The 19875-nt window shown below is 40.5% G+C and overlaps 1 protein-coding gene across 1 annotated transcript in view; it reads right to left on the bottom strand.

Moving 5' to 3' along the window:
* Positions 1–303: 303 nt before the first annotated feature.
* LOC309511173 (CMP-N-acetylneuraminate-beta-galactosamide-alpha-2,3-sialyltransferase 1-like) overlaps positions 304–19875 on the bottom strand; it is a 67765-nt gene continuing 48193 nt past the window's right edge. Inside the window, exons 2-6 of the mRNA XM_082186284.1 lie at positions 3092–3285; positions 2827–3006; positions 2672–2717; positions 1939–2058; positions 304–833 (exon numbers count right to left, since the gene is read on the bottom strand). Of these exons, the coding sequence (XP_082042410.1) occupies positions 669–833; positions 1939–2058; positions 2672–2717; positions 2827–3006; positions 3092–3285 (705 nt within the window). The 3' untranslated portion in view covers positions 304–668. The remainder of the gene's footprint in view (positions 834–1938; positions 2059–2671; positions 2718–2826; positions 3007–3091; positions 3286–19875) is intronic.

Raw genomic sequence — 19875 nt, 5'->3', positions numbered from 1 at the left:
TTATTTAGCTTATTTATATTTGTTTTAGCAAAGACTGCAGTCCTTACATACATTCTTTAATGTACTCGGTAAGTAAATGTGTAAATAAATGCCTAAAAAGAGTTACCAAGTGCTTGAACTTTAGAAAAAAAAAAAAACCCTATCCTGTCTACTGCCAATTATCCACAAAAAAAATAAATAAGGCAAAATAGCCCGATAAAACGTGTGTACCGTCAGAAGAAAAAAGGAAAATTGCAAATGTAAAAACAGAAAAAAGATAACGGAAACGGAAAAGGAAAAATCATCATCAACAAGGGGAAAAAAAGAAATTTTATTTAATAATACTTCACAGAAATGCATAACTTTACAGAATTGTAAGGGACATACACAAAACCATTCTGTTTAGTAAATGCATTCATTACCTGATATATTAATATATTTATTTACCTTCTGATGTAATATATTGTATTTATTTATTTTTTATCTCTAATTGTTCCACTTTCTGTTAAGGACAATATGCTCTTGGCAGGCCATTGGAAATAAGAAACTTTTTCTTAATTGATTTGCCTGGTTAAATACAGGTACATAAATAAATATTCATAAATAAATCTATTTTGAAAATGTAGGCTTTTTGAAAAGATTTAATTAAAAGCCTTAACCAAAGATGTAATACTGAGAAAAAATGTCAATTACCACCCTTTATGCATAGAAATCTTGTTTATCAGCAGAAGCTCATTTATGGTTTTATTTTCAAAGTCTCCAACATGAACGCCTCTGCTGAAGTGAGTCAAGATGCGGTCAAAATAGTGATGCCAGTGTCCGTCACTTTTCGCTCCAAACCCGAAAACATTGACCTGTGTGAGAGATTGATAAAATAGGAGATCAGTGTTTGCAATGCACCAAAAGTTAAAAATGAAATGAGTGTGAGCATGGCTTGCTTGTACAGTAAATGCATGGCTGATTAGTAAACAGTCGGTAACCATAACATCCAGCTCCGTGGAAATTCACACCCTTAACACTTGCTAATCTAACTGATGACACTGAAGAGCAAATAAAATGTGGCCTCTTTTTACTCAATGTAAATCAAACCTTAATTTGCATATAGTAAAGTTGAAACCAACAACGTTTACGGCACACCTGTACAAAACGCTCATGGTTTTCATTAACGGACTGTTGCATATTGCACACTAAACTTTCACTTGATCATTTATAATATGCACCACAGTAACACAATCATATTCAGCAAGGATGCATTCAATTGATCAAAAGTCAGTAAAAACATTTATAATGTTACAAAAATGTAAAGTTCTTTTGGACTTTAAATTCATGAAAGAATCCTGACAAAGTTTCCACAAAAATATAAAAGCTCAGCTGAACTGTTTTCAACACTGATAATATGACATTCTTGAGCAGCAAATCAGCATATTAGAATGATTTCTGAAGGATCGTGTGACACTGAAGACTGGAGTAATGATGCTGATCAATAAATGACATTTTAAAACATTAAAATAGAAAAAAAATATTTTAAATTCTATGCATTTTTTTATATTTTTTTTATAACTGCAGCCTTGATGAGCAAGAGACTTCTTTCTAAAACATGAAAAATCTTAGTTTTAGTACTTCAGGATTATTGGGTCTTTGGATCAGAGCCCTTTATTGTGCACTGTTTACAATGCATGCAAGTGTGTGTCAGCGTCTACATAAAATGGATAATGAAATAATGAATAGGAATAATGAATGAATGCCATTAGTTAAAGACAGCAGCTGTTGTTGGCATCATGGATTTCAGATTAGCCCGCCTCTAAATGACATGTAAAACCAAAAAGATGTTGGTCCTTTTACATGTCAATCAAATGGTCTCTTGCAAAGTGCACTAGACTAGACTTCACGCCAATAGTAAAAAGTCTGGCTCTGTGAGACAAACATTGGAGGAATTGAAATAAGAGACAAATCTTTTACCTGATCACAGATGTGCAGGGCGAATATCAATGTTATGAAGCCAGTAGAAGGATATTTGCCATGTTTCTGCAGCCAGCTCTCATAAACGTATTTTATGAATACAGGATGGATGATCATCACCTTAAAAAACAACCAAAATCATCAAGCAATACACTATTAAAAATAAGTTTCTTTATAGTGGAAAGCTGTTCTTTAGATTTTAAAAATGTGTTTCACACTAAAGGCCCACTCACACCAAGGACGATAACTATAACGATAAAGATATCGCTCGAAATATAAAAGAATAGCAGACTCCAGACCACAACTATAACCGTACAGAGAAACAATCTCGTTGGAATCACTTTCAGGACAATTTTTTCTTGCTGATAATCATAAGAACATCAGAATCCATCCTGCTTTAAAGAGTTTGAGAACTTAAAGCTGCGGGAGACAAAATTACAGCGCATGCTTAATAACTGATAAATATTGTCTGCTGGTGTGGATTCCAGGTATCGTTATAGTTATCTTTATAGTTATCGTTCTTGGTGTTAACGGGCCTTGAGAAAGAAAGAAAAAAAGGCTTTTCTGTGGCATCATTGCATGTGAAAACCCCCTTTTGGAACCTTTATTTGTGCACACTTCAGGTGATTCTGACTTAATCATGCATATTTTAATGGCATTTGTTCAGAAAAACTATACAGATCAATACGTGAAAATCAAATGCAATATAATGATTGATAGATATGATTCTTACCTTGTCTCTGTCTGCATTTACTGAAGGTCTCACTCTAATATAAGTGCTGAGGAAAACAAAGATTCATTACATTAAGATAATTGCCATAAAATGTGTTAGATGTGTGTCTGAAGGCTTTTTAATAATTCTGTGAGCGTGTGAGGAAACAATTGTACCTCGTGATGTGTCTGGTGGTGAAGACACTGATGAGCCAGCGCATGTCTTCAATCTTAAAGGGCAGAAGCACCAGATGGGTGGAGTTATCCACGTCTACAGCGCTCTCAGGATACAGAATCCGGTGAGTGGTCTTAGATCCCACATCCTTCTCAAAACCTTTTGTAGGACCCTTATTTATCCTGAGGTAAGAGCATGAAGATGTATTTTTAACAGTCATCTTTGGTTGTGTGCATCGTCGAGACTTCAAAAGAGAAAATAACAGACCTTATGACAAAGTCATGGCTGTCTATTAGTTGACCATAGTGGGATGCCAGGAGGTTCCCAGAGTTTCCCACCACCGCACAGGTTCTGCAGCGATCTGGACCAGCGTCTGAGTAGTGTTCCTCATCGGGGAAGAGAGAAAACAATGTGTCCACCACATCTGTGTAGTTAGCTTTAGAGGATTCAGACTGTAGACTCTATATGAACGTTAAAACACATGATCGAGTTTAAGAGCTTCCAGAATAGGAAGCTTTCACTGGGAAGACTCATTTTAAAGGGGTCATGACATGGATTTTTGCATGGATTTATATAAAAATTGATATATATAATAGATATATAGCCCATATAATATTAATTAATTTATATTATATTAATATATAAATATATATATATATATATATATATATATATATATATATATGTGTGTGTGTGTGTGTGTGTGTGTGTGTGTGTGTGTGTGTGTGTGTGTGTGTGTGTGTGTGTGTGTGTGTGTGTGTGTGTGTGTGTGTGCGTGCGTGTGTGTGTGTGTGTGTGTGTTCCATGAGGTTCACTTACAACGTAATTTGTTTTGCACAAAAACAATCATTTTCAACCCTCATTCTGACCCTCTGTCTGAAAAGGCTAGTCACTAAACAGCACTGATTGGCCAACATCATTGGAAACAGCATCAACACCCATTCACTTTTGCACATAAGTAAGTGTTTGGAAAACTTATAAATTACCAAAAAAGTATTCATATAAAATTGTCATTTACAGACAGAGCATTATGAAATAATTTACCATTTAATATGTTACTTTCTACATTACCGAAAGTTGGTGTTCAGATGTAACAATGCTGAAAAAGATGTGTTCTCCTAATTTAGAGATATACAGGCGTTTATAAACTAAACCTTTCTACTCATTGCAGGAGTTTTCCTCTTTCATTCTCGTGAATGTTTACATGCCTCCAAATGCGTGTGAGCACGGCGCTGCAACTGCTGGCTGAAAAGCAAAACTCCCCACTGCCAAAATACAGACAGCACGTTACATGTCCCACCAGAGACAGAAATGCACTGGACCACTGTTAAAGCTCCAATAAACTCACTGCGAAGTTAATTTTCGTTCTTCGTTTAGGGATAAAATGAAGTTCGAAATACGTGACCAAACGATACTGTTATTGAACATCTGAAGCCGTCCCCTGCTGAGAGCTGTGTTTAGATGAATAGGCCTAAGGCCAATTTATACTTCTGCGTCGGGTGCGCGTAGAAGGTACGGCGTAGCATACGCATTGACGTGTACCATACGTCGTACCCTTCGCCGTACCCTGACGCGCACCTCCTCAAAAATGTAACTACGCGTCGCGGCGACGCGGACCGCAAGATCTGTGATTGGTCGGCTGGATAGCATCGCGTTTCCTCCTACGCATTTCAGGAATGATCTTCTGCACTCTGCACCGCCCGCCCGCCATTTTTAAATTCCGAAGATCAGTGAAGAGCCATGGAAATAGACCAAGTGACCGAGAGATTGCTTGAAGAAGTGCGGAAATACAGCCATCTGTATGACTCCTTCAGTCGCCATTGCTCGTAGAAACCTAAACTCAAAACAGCCGCGAGGAATGTAAACACAGTGGAACATTAAAACCCACCCGCGCCAACTAGCGTTTCGGCGGTGTAACTGCAGAGCAACACAGACATTCGCAGAAGTATAAATGCTCACGACGGCGTCGCCTACGTGCGTAGCCTACGACGTACACTACGGCGTACACTCGACGCAGAAGTATAAATTGGCCTTAAGAAGTGGACAGAGTCATCTCATTGGAACTCAATTGAGACAAGTGAAGCCTGTTTTCAGCGATTTCTTAGGACTTCCGTTCCTGACGCGCAGACTCAAACCGAGCTTGACGACGTAGATGTGACGTGAGCAACCCGTCTGTCCTCTAGTAGCTGTGCCGAGAGAAATCTGAATCATTCCCTTCCGAAACTTGCAGAGACGGAGAGTGTGAGTAGGAGGTGTCCATGAGCTAGGAGCAGGAGAAACTTTTGCTAAGTATTCTGATTAATTATTTTGTCATTTTACCTCCACGTCCCCCCGATTGCCTGCAAGCTTCTCCTCCTGTCCATACGGTAATTTCTCTACTGTGCGACAGAGAGTCACGTGGTTATGATGCAATCGTTAGCCTATTTTTACAAAAATTGTTTCTACAGGGCCATAACGTAAGATACAAGGTAATGGAGCCTTTTATACATTTTCGTGTTTCTTTAGAAATAAATAATGGACAAATGGAGTCTTTAAACGCCTCAGATGTAAAGTTATTCGCTGTCAAAGTGATGCCAAAATGAATGGGAGTCAATGGAATGCTAACAGCAAGTGGGGGTCCGCTAATCAATGGCGGCGCCCGGGGAAGCTTCAATATTTTATGAAAGAGTGCCCCCCTGGTTTTATGTACGTACATCATGCCATGATGTACATACATACTTTTTTTTTTTAAACCTGAATTTAAGTTTAACATACAAACTGATCACAGCAGTCAGATCACACAGTTGTCACTCAAGTGATAATTTATATTTACCTTACAAGCAGGTTTTTTTTTTTTTTTTTACAGACCAAAACACACCATGCGCGTCAGTATGTGTCGGATCTGATCCAGCTACGTCATCGTGCTACAGGCTGCAGCGAGGACCTCTTGAAAAGTTAGCGCTAGTGGTGGGCAGATCGAGGCTTCGTGAAACAATGAAACAGTTGAAGCAAATGTTCCATATTGTGTCGAGGCTTTGAAACAATCCGACACCCGTCTCAACGGTGACACCTAGTGGTCACTTGCAGGTGTTGATCTGAAACAACCTTGACAACGAGCCATTAAAAAATGTGTTGTTTTTTTATTATTGTATTTTTCTAATATGTGAAGCTTGTAATCTGTAGGCTCCTCACTGTGCATAATGTTATTTTGGTCATGAAAAATGAATATAAATAAAAGAAATCAAGCCACAATGTCTCACTTTTTTATAGATTTTTATTCAAAAATATTAATTTCTCTGCTGTGGAAGGACTTGGCCTACTACTTTTTTTTACAGATAATTTCTCCAGCCTTTGAAAAAATCCTCTCACAAGGGACACTTGTTGCTGGTTTGCAAAGATATTTTTTAGCAAGGACGTGCAAATGAGGAAAGATTACTGCTCTCTCTTTCCAGTAAGTTAGGGGATCGTGAGTTCTGGACAAAAACGCATCGTTGAGGTATTTTTTCACTTCCACTGTGGCATCAGCTGTAGCATTGTGTATCATCTGGGTTTCACGGATATGATCAAAAAGTTCCCATTACTGTCCTGTGTTTCTACTGGTGTTGAAATATTATAATATATTATATTATATTGACAACATATTATATTATATTCACAGTGAAGCTGTTTTTAACATGATTGGCAGTTGTGATTGGGACGTTAGGTTGTAGGGCTTAAGCTGACAAAGGCGGACTTTCTAAACAGTGTCCCAACAGTTTGTTATTATATTTCAATTATAATTATATTTCAAACAAAGCATACCTTGCTTAGATGGCCAAGCAGTGTCAGTAGCAGGCAGGGACGTGCACAGACATTTTGAGGGGCAGGGGCTCAAGTGAAATAAAGGGCACTTCTCATAATTAAGTTTTTTTTTTTAGAGAGAGAGAGAGAGGGAGCGCTTCAGAACTCCTGACCTGATATTTAGATATACTATTCTTCAATAAATATATTTGTTTGACAGGGAAGCTGTGCGCAAACAGGAATATATATTATTATAAAAAATAAATTAATTTAAAAAAAGCACGCCAGAAAAAAGGGCACTTTCTCTCCAGGAATAAAAAGGGCAGGTGCTCAAGCCCCCTTTGATGTCTATGTGTGCATGTGCCTGGTAGCAGGCCTAGGTACAGGGGGAATGCTGCCATCCTCTGCACCCTGCAAAATGGCAGGATGAGTGCTCCTCAAATGGCGCATCATGGATGGTATTGTTGCAGTAGGCTAGCTGCCGATCACAATACATAGCCTACATCTCACTTTATTTGGGTTTCCAAATGGAAATGCTCCCACACCACAGATGTACGGCATCTCTTCTGTGGAGCCTCCATTTTTATTTATCTATCTTAATCTATGTATCTATATATGTATGTATCTATCTATTAATCTCTATGTAGCCTATGTATGTATGTATGTATATTTCTATCTATGCATCTATTAATGTGTCAGTGTCACTATATGTAGCCTGCCTATACTCTGTCTCTAGCCTGTATCAGTCAATGTGTAAATTTAAATTTAAGCCTAAATATAACTAAACAAATCGCACTATAAATGTCACTATATCACCAAAAATCCGCTATCTCAAAATCAAACTCCTCTCACAAAAACCCACGAGGCACGAGGTCAAGATGCGTTGACTTAACTTTAATACAGATGTGCGATTGTGTGGTCTGTTCCCGACATAGACAGTAGTCTATATAAAACGGTTCCCGACCCTGTCAATCAAACGCTGATTCGGCGGACCATGCCACCTGTCGAAACACTTGAGAAACACTCCGAAGCTTTATTTAGCTGTAGTGACGTGACATGGGTGTTTTGAATCACGCTTCGGATCAGTGTTTCGAAACATCTGCGCTTCGGGATCGTCAGTTTCGCGTCAGCCATCCCTATCAGCTTGTACAATCAATCACACGTAGTAGATCAGCTCACGTCAGCAGGGAAGATACCCATTGTCAGCAAGGCTCTCAAAATAATTAGTCCAGCTACGTTTTGTCAAATGAGTCAACTCAGTCCATCAGGTGCAGCATAATCTCTCTGCTCGGTTCTGGGGTTCTCAGGGCTCTTGTCACTTTTATTCACGTAGATCAGAGCTCCCCTAACAAGAGTTAAAATTAACAACTCAAATTAATATAATGCGGTTTTATTATCTAATAACTTTATCATATTTTTAATGATATGAGTAAAAATAAATAAATAGGACTAGTGCATTATATTTAGCAAAATACTCATCTCTATAGTTATTCTTTTTCTAGCTAATATGGTCATTAAATGGCTTTTCTGAGGTATATGTAACGTTACGTGACACTGTTCTCCATTTGATCAACCTCTTTCCGCGGTTGAAACACTGGTTGAGACATATAGCCTACATTTCGGTAAGTTGTAGTCCTACTGTATAGCCTATTTCAACATAAATTCTAATGTTCAGTCGTTCAGTGTTCATTATTTTCTAACTAGGCTAGTAAAGAGGATCATCAGTTCACATGCCGCTATCTGCCACGTCACATTTAAGAGCGCCAAAACGGAAGCCTATCTATTGTTTGAATTTCTTAATGAAACTGACAGAATTTGAAAGCTGAACTTTGTTTCAAATCAAAAGTCAGTGTGTCAGTGTCATCTTGTTTCGTGATTTTGCACTGCGTGAGAAAAAAAGGGATGTGTTGCTGCGTGACACTTAGCCCTGCTTTATAAACATCGCCTTTCAGGTCATATACATCATTGGTCTACTGCCGTAACGTCTCGGAAGAGAGGCTAAGTTATAAACCCGGTTTTCCTGTTTGTTCATGAGACGTTCGTCATAATAAGCCTGTTATAGGCTAGATATGATGATCGGTGACATTATTTTAGTTTATGTTGTGCCATGAGGAAGTAGGTCTACGTGTGTTTTGTTTGCTGTTGTGACACGTTCACGTCTGAGACGGGAGTCTTTTGTTGTGTGGTTCAGTCTGCACTCGAGGGACATGAATGGTCCAATCCGATGTTTAAGCAATCTTGAGATTGGCATCATCATCATAACAGAGTTTATCTGTCCTGTCGTCATCTAGGCTAATTATTGAGACATACTGGAGTGACACACAGTAAAAAAGAGACTGAATGTTCCAGGTTTGCAATGTTGGATCTGTCTCCTTTTATTTATTTTATTTCCAGGAAGAGTTCTTTAAAAAAATAAAAAAAGACAAAAGAGACTGATTGTCCCAGGTTTGAGCAATCGTCATTACGTCAATGCACATGTCAGCAGAGATGTGCAGTATTTTAATTAGCCTACATGTATTGGAAATACGTATTTAATTACTTTTGAGTATTTTGTAATTTTTTATTTTCCATAACAAAAATAAATTAAATTAAATTTGTAATTAAATACTTAGAGAGACTGTAATTTGTATTTAAAATACTAAAATACTTTTTTTAAATATATCATTTTATTTCGCATATATTAACTTTCATCACCAGGGTTAAAGGGATAGTTCACCCAAAAATGAAAATTAGCCCATGATTTACTCACCCTGAAGCCATCCTAGGTGTACATGACATTCTTCTTTCAGACGAATACAATCAGAGTTATATTAAAAATATATACTGGCTCTTCCAAGCTTTATAATGGCAGTGAATGGCCGTTTAAGTTTTGAAGTCCATCAAAGCACATGTATCCATCATAAAAGTGCATCTATCCATCGTAAAAGTGCTCCACATGGCTCTGGCGGGTTAATAAAGGCCTTCTGAAGTGAAGCGATGCGTTCGTGTAAGAAAAATATCCATATTTTAAACTTTATTGACTAAAATAACTAGCTTTCAGCAGACGGCCGTACGCATTGATTTATGGTGAAAGAGTAACCCTTGACCTGACGCACGACGTAATGACGAACGCGGAAGCGCAGAGGATAGAGCAAAACAAAACACCAGTCACAAAGCCTAAAACAATTTTTAAATTGAAATGTGGGAGGAGCTTCAGTTTGTTGCCCAGCCGAGATGGTCCTCACTGCAGAACACGAAATCCAGGGGGAGGAGTTGGATCCAGATCCAACTCCTCCCACCTTACATATACCTAAACCTACCCATCTCCGCCCCCGATCCCTAAACCCACCCCTATACCTACCCATCTCCACCCCCTGATCCCTAAACCCACCCCTAAACCTACCCATCTCCACCCCTTAGATCTGGATCCAACTCTGCCCCCTGGGTCTCATGTACCGCAGTGAGGTGCTACTGGCCCAGCCCTGTTTTTTTTTTACAGAGAGGCGTCAAAGCTTACGCTACTCCTACATCCTACGTCATACATCGTCAAGTACTCTTGTGGCGTAAGTGGACTTGCATACGTCATCTGCCGGAAGCTCGTAATGCGTTACCCCAACACTGACCATAACGCATCATAACATATGAGCGCATGGAACTTCTACAGTCACCGTGATTTTGCCAAATAAGGTATGTTCATGGGTCAACATATTTTGTTGATTTGAAAATGTTGTCCTATCCCTACTCCTAAACCTAAGAATACCCATAACCTATCCCTTAAATCAGAGGGAAATGATAGGTGAATAACAGTAGAAGCACCTAACTGGTTGTAAGCCTAAACTTGACATAAACTGTAAACTGTAAACCCAACATCTGATTGCATCAACAGACACTCTGGATGGTGGTCTGGGACTGTATACTACTAACTACAAAACTACAGCTCTTGATTCTGCTTTGTATTTTACCCTTATGAAAAATCACTATTGATAGTATCCATTATTTAACAATTTGTAGACCATGGCCACCACATGTAAAACCATGCGTGGCTCCTCACTACCATGGATGCACTGTGGTCTGTTGTAACACAAATTGTGATATTTATTAAGTAAGACAGTAGACTAAACATATGAAGACTAAAAATTTACTGTTTAATGTTATTTTTTTAGTATTATTTTTCTTTATTCATTTTCATAATAATTGCATTATATATTTTGTATAGTCAGAGTATGTTGTACATGTGTGCTGAATGCTGATGAGAGATCTGGGATGAGCTATATTTTGCTTAGAGGTATGTGCAATATAACACGTTCACATGTTCCACTAATGATGATACTTCAGTTGGTATGTGCTTTACAGGGAAAGGAATGTTTCAACTGATGCAACCACGAATATATACACCGAAGGATAGTTTCTAAGGAAAGTTGATTGTACCATGTGTAAGCATGAGGTATACGTTCTATTTTTAAACATAAGGAACATGTTTTTCTACCTTACAAGGAAGTTGTAAGTCCCAGAGTGGTGTATGAGCTCAATCTTACTGTACCACCTTAGAGAAACATAGCGGCATGACGGGGTGAGAGGAAGGAGAAACATAAAGGCATGATGGGGTGAGAGGAAGGAGAAATAGAGATGAGGTGGTGAGGAAGGAGAAACATAGAGAAACCATTACAGCTGGCATGATGGTGTGAGGGAATAGAGAAATGGGGAACAGAGAAATCTGGAATGAAAACCTCCTCACCTATAGCCTTATTCTGCTACACTGTAAAAAACAAAACAAAAAAAAAAACAGTGAAATTTACAGTAAAAAAACGGCAGCTGTGGTTGCCAGTATTTTACCATACAAAGTATGATGCCAACCTTTTATGGGACTTAAATTTATGGGCAAATAAACAAATAAAACACCATGTAAAAATGTATGGTAAAAAAAAAACGTCAGCTTGGTTGCCATTATTTTACCGTAAAACATATGGTAGCAACCTTATTTTGGACTTAAATTTAGGGAATAAATAAATAAATAAATAAATATCAGCAGGACTTAAATGTGTGGTAAAAAACATCAGCTGTGGTTCCCAGTACTTTACCATAAAAAATACAGTAGGCCTAGTAACCTTTTAGTTTTAATCAGAGGTGGAAACTAATAACAAATACTTTCGTTAAAGTACTTGAGAAGATTTTTCGCTTTTTTCTACTTTCTTGAGTATAATTAAATTGTGGTACTTTTTACTTTTACTTTTGAGTTGAATAAAAATAAAGTATTCAAGTTCTCTACATTTATTTTTCACCAAAAGTACAAAGTACTTTGACAAAGGTGCCGACGGACAACAGGGCAAGCTGACATTTGACAGACACTTTTCAAACTACTGCAGTGGAGCCCTGCGCAGCTGCACTTCAGCATATAACAGACAGATCTGAAGCGCTTCAGCCAATAACTGGCAGGTCTGACTTGGGTGCAAAACCAATCAAAACTTCCAGTTCGACTGGGGGGCAGGGCGTTCAAACCGCGCTTTGACGTTCAATCACTGGCGCTCGTGTTTTGAATCAGTATCGCTAACGTTTCTATATTTCAGTGAATGTAAGTGAGTTATGCTCATATTCTGATTTTACATTTTAACTATGGCAACTTTTGAAATGGGTCATCCAATTGATAATACCAGAGCACTGAGCAGTTTAAGTAAATAAAAAAAACTTGCCTCATAACATGGACGCAGTTATTGCATGGACGGAGCAAGAACAAGCTTACGCTACGGGAAAACTCCTTTTCTCGAGAATACCGTAGCAAAAAATTATCATACATTTTTAGAATGTAAAACGCATTTGCTGCAGCAAATGAGCGCGCGCCTATTGGCTGCTCTGCGGCAACTGCTGCAACCTATCAGTGCGTCTTGGCATGACTCCAGCGCTAATAGGAAGCCTTCCCGCGCTGTCGTCATGGCCCGCCAAAAGGGGTGTGGCTTCAGCCTATAAAAACCCCTCGCCCAGGTTGCACAAGTGATTTCAGTCGACTGGAAGCGAAACCAAAGTGCAGCACAAGCACGGCAGGCTACGCAACACTCGTTCCCTCTCTAGAGAGAACCGAGTTTACGCTAGTAACCGAGTGTCGTTCTCTTACAAGAGTACTCTCGTGTTGCGTAAGGTAAGCTTACGCTACGGGAACCCTATGTAAAGCGCCGTGCATGCTGAATTTCCAACACTTATGTCCCAAGGGCAGTAGCCCGGGGCTCATGTATAAGTGAAGTGATCGCAACAGCGGAACAGGGCAGTATGACCACTTTAAACTGCATAAGCCCACAGGACGTTGCAGCATATCAACAGTCTAATCAAACTGAGTTGGGTAGATAATGTTAATATAGCATAATCAGACTGAGAGCAGTCTAGCCTATAAGGCGGGTACTTCCAGGTTATAAAACCTTACAAATGTAGACAGCGAGGCCCAGCCTGCTGCCATACAAATGTCATGGAGTGAGACCCCACTTGTCCATGCCCACGACGAGGCCATACCTCTAGTCGAGTGGGCCCTAACCCCCAAAGGGCAATCCAGGCCCTTGGACGCATAAGCTAACGCAATATCGCAATAACGCGTCCACTATCCATCTGGACAGGGTCTGTTTTGAGATGGCTAGCCCTTTGACACGGCCACCGAACGAAACAAAAAGCTGCTCCGTTTGCCTAAAGGCAGCAGAGCGCTCCACATAAATCCTTAAAGCCCTTACTGGGCAGAGGAAGTTAACCCCAGCCTCAGTGTCAGACGCAGGAAGGGCCGAAAGGGAAATAACTTGCGCTCTAAAGGGAGTCGCAAGCACTTTTGGGACATAACCATGCCTTGGTTTGAGGATGACCTTAGAGTCATTAGGCCCAAATTCCAGGCACGTAGCGCTCACAGAGAGCGCGTGCAAGTCGCCAACCCGTTTTACTGAGGCTAGTGCCAGCAGAAAAGCGGTTTTGCATGGCAGGTACTTTAGCTCCACCGCGTGTAATGGTTCGAATGGTCCACCTTTCATGGCCTCTAGGACCGTGGAAAGGTCCCAAACTGGAACCGAGGGTGGCCGAGGAGGATTCAGCCTCCTAGCACCCCTGAGAAAATGGATTATGAGGTCGTTCTTTCCCAGCGACTGGCCATTTACAGGTTTCGTAAATGCTGCTATGGCCGCCACGTACACTTTGAGCGTGGATGGGGTTCTCCCGCTGTCCAACAGCTCTTGTAGGGAAGAAAGTACCACCGTTACCTCACCATCTAGCGGGTTTAAGTCATGAGCTGAGCACCATTCAGCGAACACTGACCATTTGGACGCATAGAGCCGTCTAGTAGACGGAGCTCTAGCCTCTGTGATCGTGTTCAGCACTCCCTCTGGGAGGTGAAATGGTGATAGTTGATCGCCCACACATGTAGGGCCCATAGCTCGGGGTATGGATGCCAAACTGTGCCCTGGGCCTGGGACAACAGGTCCTCCCTCAGCGGAATCGGCCATGGAGCTGTGTTCCCCAGTTCCATCAGTTCTGGGAACCAGACTTGATTCTCCCATATCGGAGCTATCAGGAGTATCGAGCATTTGCTCTCCCTGACTCGCTTGATTACCTGTCGTAACAAGGCGACCGGAGGAAACGCATAGAGAGGGCGCCTGGGCCAGTTTAGGGCCAGCACATCCCTTTCTTTTGAAAAGAACATTGGGCAGTTAGTGTTGGTTTGCGACGCGAACAGGTCTATCTCTGCTCTGCCGAAAATGTCCCAGATGTTTCGCTCCGTCAGGGGGTGCAGGGACCACTCCCCTGGGGAGAGTTTTGCCCTGGATAGCATATCTGGGCCCACGTTCAGGACGCCCGGCACATGCGCCGCTCTCTGCGAGCGCAGATTGTGCTGGCCCCATATGAGGAGGCGTTTTGCAATTGCAAGAAGGCTCTGGGACCTGAGGCCGCCCTGGCAATTGATGTAGGACACCACCGACGTGTTGTCCGTTCTGATTAGAACGTGGTGGTTCCTCAATGTCGGGAGGAAGAACTGAAGGGCGTTTTCGACCGCTTTCATCTCTTGACAGGCCCATTGAAGGTCTCCCTTCGTATAGGGCGCCCCAACCCGTGTTGGAAGCATCTGTCGAGACTACTTTGATTCGTGAGGCGATCTCCAGGTTCACGCCGGACTGGTACCAGCCGGGTCTCATCCACGGTTTCAGAGCTGCAACGCATATCTGATTCACCGTGAGACGAAGCAGACCTGATGTCCACGCTTGCGCTGGCACCCGCCATCTGAAAGGAGACGAAATCACTTGTGCAACCTGGGCGAGGGGTTTTTATAGGCTGAAGCCACACCCCTTTTGGCGGGCCATGATGACAGTATGGGAAGGCTTCCCATTGGCGCTGGAGTCATGCCAAGAAGCACTGATAGGTTGCAGCAGTTGCCGCAGAGCAGCCAATAGGTGCACGAGCTGTCTCGCCTATGTCTGCCTGCTGAAGCAAATGCATTTTACATTCTAAAAATTAAGGATAATTTTTTGCTTCAGTATTCTCGAGAAAATGAGTTTTCCCGTAGCGTAAGCTAAACTTACGCAACACGAGAGTACTCTCGTAAGAGAACTGATATGTAATGTTTTTATGTCCAAATAAATGTGAGCACTGTGCATTTTTTTTACAAACTCAGAATTGGTTAAAGAGTTCATTGATTATATAAAACGCATTGAAGGTTGAATAATCATTGGACTACAGTATTTATCTGCATGTTATCTCATCCATGAAGATGCAACAATGTAGAACAAGCTATTGGATATTTTGAGAACCAGAACCAAGCTAACTGAGCAAGTTGAACTTTAGCTATAGTGTGTGCCCTTTTATTACTATTTAATTCATTTTAATATGAGGTGGTGGGTAATAATAAAAAAAATCACTCAGTATTCCATGATTCCTAATTCACTACTATCTCAATTACAATTAAGTACAAATTAACTTTATTCAGTTGTGTAGGCACTAAAACAGTCCAATACATTATCAAATTATTTTTTATGATAAAATAATTAAGATTTCTGTGCCACCCCAGACTGGTTGCTGGCCTGGCCACCCCTATGAAAAAATACTGGCTTCGTAAATTAATGTAAAACTAAATGTATATTGCAGGACAGGGTGAAGTCAGTATACATTAACGACGATTTGAGACAAAAATGTAAATGGCGCTCTGTGGCGCGGCAGGATTTTGAACAAGGTCCTGTGCCGTTGCTGGTCGCCGCGGACAGACGCTGCCGGTTTGCACTGTGTTGATATTTTATGCAGAACTTTTCTGAATGCTGTTGGTGACACAGTGGGTCTCAGCAAAGCTTCTGTGTCACGGGTGGTATACAGGGTATCTTGTTTGTACCATGTTTCTGTATCTTTTCTGTACGTCTTTAACGCTCCGCTAGTCCGGTTAACGATCGGATTAATGCTGTTAACTGTCGTAGCAATCTTTTTCCAAATTAAACATTTCTTCTTGTTACTACATTCTCCGCAAAATTTCCCAAGTAAAATGTGCTTGTAACTGTTATACTCCTCCAACAAACACATATTTTCCGCTGGGGTACAGACTTCATAGACTTCAACGGAGAAAAGTGAAGCAAATTAGAAGCACTTACTTCCTGATGGCTGAGCGTACTGTGCAGACTCAAACTGAGCTTGATGAAGTAGATGTGACGTGAGCAACCTGTCTGACTGTTGTCAGTCTTCTAGTAGCTGTACCAAGAGAAATCGGAATCATTCCCTTCCGAATCTTGCAGAGACGGAGAGCGTGAGTAGGAGCTTTCCATGAGGTAGGAGCAGGAGCAACTTTATGACTCTCAATGGGCTTCTCCCTTGACTTTATCGGACTTTATGCCTCCACGTCCCCCCGATTGACTGCGAGCTTCTCCTCCTGTCTATACGGTAATTTCCAGAGAGTCGTGTGGTTATGACTCAATCGTTAGCCTATTTTTACAAAAACGGGCCATAACGTAAGATACAAGGTAATGGAGCCTTTTATACATTGTCGTGTTTCTTTAGAAATAACCAATGGACAAATAGAGTCTCTAAACGCCTCAGATGTAAAGTTATTCGCTGTCAAAGTGACGCCAAAATGAATGGGTGTCAATGGAATGCTAACAGCAGGTGATGGCTTGTTAGCCAATGGCGGCCCCCGGGGATGGTACGCTATCCGGGTGCTGGATTACCCACCTGGGTAAACTGCACAGAGCGGTTGAATGCGCTTACTCGATCCGCTATGTTTTTTGTTTTGAAAAGTGTATTATTTTATCCAGAATTCATTGCAGTGTAGTCCTACTTAAGATAGTCAGAGTCTTAAGTGCTTTGTGCAACGGTCTGATTTAGATGTCTATCTGAAGTCTGACTATCTACTATATCTAAGCCATAGTCAAAGTCTATCTTTGTGAAACCGGCCCCTGGACTTACTTTTCAAAATTAGTAATAAAACAAATCGCTCTTGACAACAGGGAAAGCTAGTATGTTTGCTTTGCATACTGTCAAACACTACAATTTATGAGTTTAATATCATGTTTTGCTCCAAAATCACAATACATGTCAGTCGTGTTTGAAATTACTTCTGTGGTTTCGTGTTGCTTATAACTTTATAATCTAAAATAACTAGCTTCTACCAGACGACCGTAAGAAAAAATGATGTGGACGTCGAAGATCTCAAAAATGAAGTTTTATTACAGCATAGCAGTGGCAAGGTACATAAAGCACCTTGGGTTCACCGGCGTCACAATGAACCCAGAACATCCAAATCTTAAACCTTTTATCCTGTTACAGTTTACAAATCTTAATGTAAATTAAGTTGCCCTTGTTGTAACAGCTGTGGTCTGTAAGTTAATGAAGTTGAAACACCCCATTGTCTGAGAAGGTTCTCTGTGTCCCACACCCAGTCCCATTCTACAATTGACTACCATTTGCTCAGGATGTGATCAACCCAAATGGTCAAGAAACAATATAACTTGACTGCCTTAATCTCTATGATAATTAAGCCATTTTGGGGATGAGCTCATTCTAAAATATATTTAGGAGTGGAATCTGGGTCGAGGCAGACTACAATTTCTTACAGTCCCCTCTCTGATGCTCTTGGCCCAAAAGAAGCATCACATCCACTCCCTTCTCACAGATTACACCTCCCTTCCCTAGTGGGCAAGTGCCCAGTGGCGGTGAAGCCCTGCCTTAGGTTGTCCTTAAGGGTAAGGAGAATCTTACCCGTCTTTGGGTCGACACCTCATGCACACTGGTTACAGCTCCATCCAATTGGGCAGAATTATCAAAGAGACTCTTCTAAAATTTGGCAATATGATGTACCAACATTTTCTTGGGTGTGGGTGAGAAGACATTCAAGAACCATCACAGCCAGTAGAAGTGTCCTAAAGCGATCCTTAAGTTATCTGCAATTCGACATTTAAACATAGAACACATAACATAATGCAATGGCAAATAATAAGAAAGATACATACACATACAGCCGTTTTAAAGGTTACATTCCAAATTAAACCAGAATAGGCCATATCTCCATCATGCATTTGTTTTGCAAAAATCTTGTCTTTCTTCAAGGCCTTGTTGGGCTCTCACAATGTCAGATGTACAGTGATGTTCACATCAGTGATGTTAGCTATTATTTAGTTTTGATAACTCAAATAATCAACATTCAATAGACAATATAGTGTGTGTGTGTGTGTGTGTGTGTGTGTGTGTGTGTGTGTGTGTGTGTGTGTGTGTGTGTGTGTGTGTGTGTGTGTGTGTCATTTTGTGTTTTGTGTCTATTTTCTCAGTGTGGACATCCTTTATCCACTTGTTTTCCCTCTATGTGGAAAAACTGCTGTCCGTTGTCTCTGAAATGGTTTGTTTCTGAAATCTCCTCTTGTTTCACTTATCATTGTCAGTGGCGGATTTAGCAAATCGGGGGCCCAAGGCGAAGGTAGGCTATGGGCCCCTCCCCATCCAATCTTTAAAAGAGAACGAAAAAAATATGTACCAACTGAATGGTGGATAGGCAGGTAAAGCCAATCTACGGGGAAGTAAAGGTTAGAGAGGAGAAAAAAAACGCCCCCTTTAAATCCTGCAAACACTTCTTTACTCCTAAACAGAAACATGTTACAATGTTTACATGGTACAATTTCTGGTAGGCTAAGCTATGTTTTTTTTCTTTTTTTTTTTTTTTTCTTCACCATTTCGATTCAATTCTTGTGATTTGATTCAATATTGACTCATTTGGATAAATATTAGGTAACGTTTCACAAGATAGGCATTACTTTTTCTCAAGAAAAAAAGCCCTATCAGCTGGTATAATTTAAGGTTAAAATAAGTAATATAGTACACATATTTAGCCAAATACTCTCTATAGCTCTTTTTTTCTAGCCAATTAAATGGCTTTCCTGAGGTAAATGTTATGTGACGATTGTTCTCCAGCTGTTTTACCTCTTTCCGCGGTTGAAAAACACTTTGATTGATATTATGAATGAGGAATATACATTTCGGTAAGTTATACTGTATCTTTCAACATTGTTCATTCGTGTTTATTTACTATTAGCTAGAGATGATCAGTTCACGTGCCGCTATAGGAATCTGTCACGTCACATTAAAACGGCAAAAACGGTATTTATTGTTTGAATTTCGTAATAGAATTGACAGAATCTGAGAGCTGAGATTTTTTTTAAATATCATGATTCAATTAAACTGCTCAGTTTTGTCTGTCGATCTCCGTGTCCTCTTTGCTTCACGATTTTTCTGTGCATTGGACGTTGTTGTTCCTGATCTGTATCCCCAACAGTAGCCGTAAAAAAGTTTGTCATTTTTGGCAGCGTTCCCAAATAACGTTACTTATCAGCGTCTTTTCACTTTTTTCTTTTATTTGAGCCGCTTGGGTAACTTCGAAACTTAAAATTTTCGCGTTTAGACTCGTCTTGCTCTGTTTGTGTATTTCCCAGTCCTCCTGTTACTGCGTGTTGTTTATCTTTCGCGCCGCGCACCTTTACAGACTTTTTGCTTTCCTCCCGCTTCCTCCTTTTTTCAGCACCGCTTGGATAGCTAGCCTCGCTTCATTTTTACTCTGTCTACTACTCTGTCTGTCAATCACTTCTTTTTCTCCATCAGTTTTTTGGCACAGCCTTGTCACTTTCGCAGATGCTCAGTAAGTGAGATAATGGAATAGTCCAATGTAGTGAGGCGGGGGGCCCCCTCCTGTCTGCGACACTAATGATTTGATGCCATTTTTCGCAAATGGAGTTTTAGAAATATATAATAAAAAAATAAAAACCTTAAGCATAAGTTAATAGGGCATTTTGGGGGCCCCAAGGTAGCTCGGGGCCCAAGGCAATTGCCGACCTTTGCCT

The sequence above is a fragment of the Leuciscus leuciscus genome, assembly GCF_965113295.1.
Source record: "Leuciscus leuciscus genome assembly, chromosome: 12".
Classification (NCBI taxonomy): Eukaryota; Metazoa; Chordata; class Actinopteri; order Cypriniformes; family Leuciscidae; genus Leuciscus; species Leuciscus leuciscus.
This window is presented reverse-complemented; position numbering and strand designations above follow the sequence as displayed.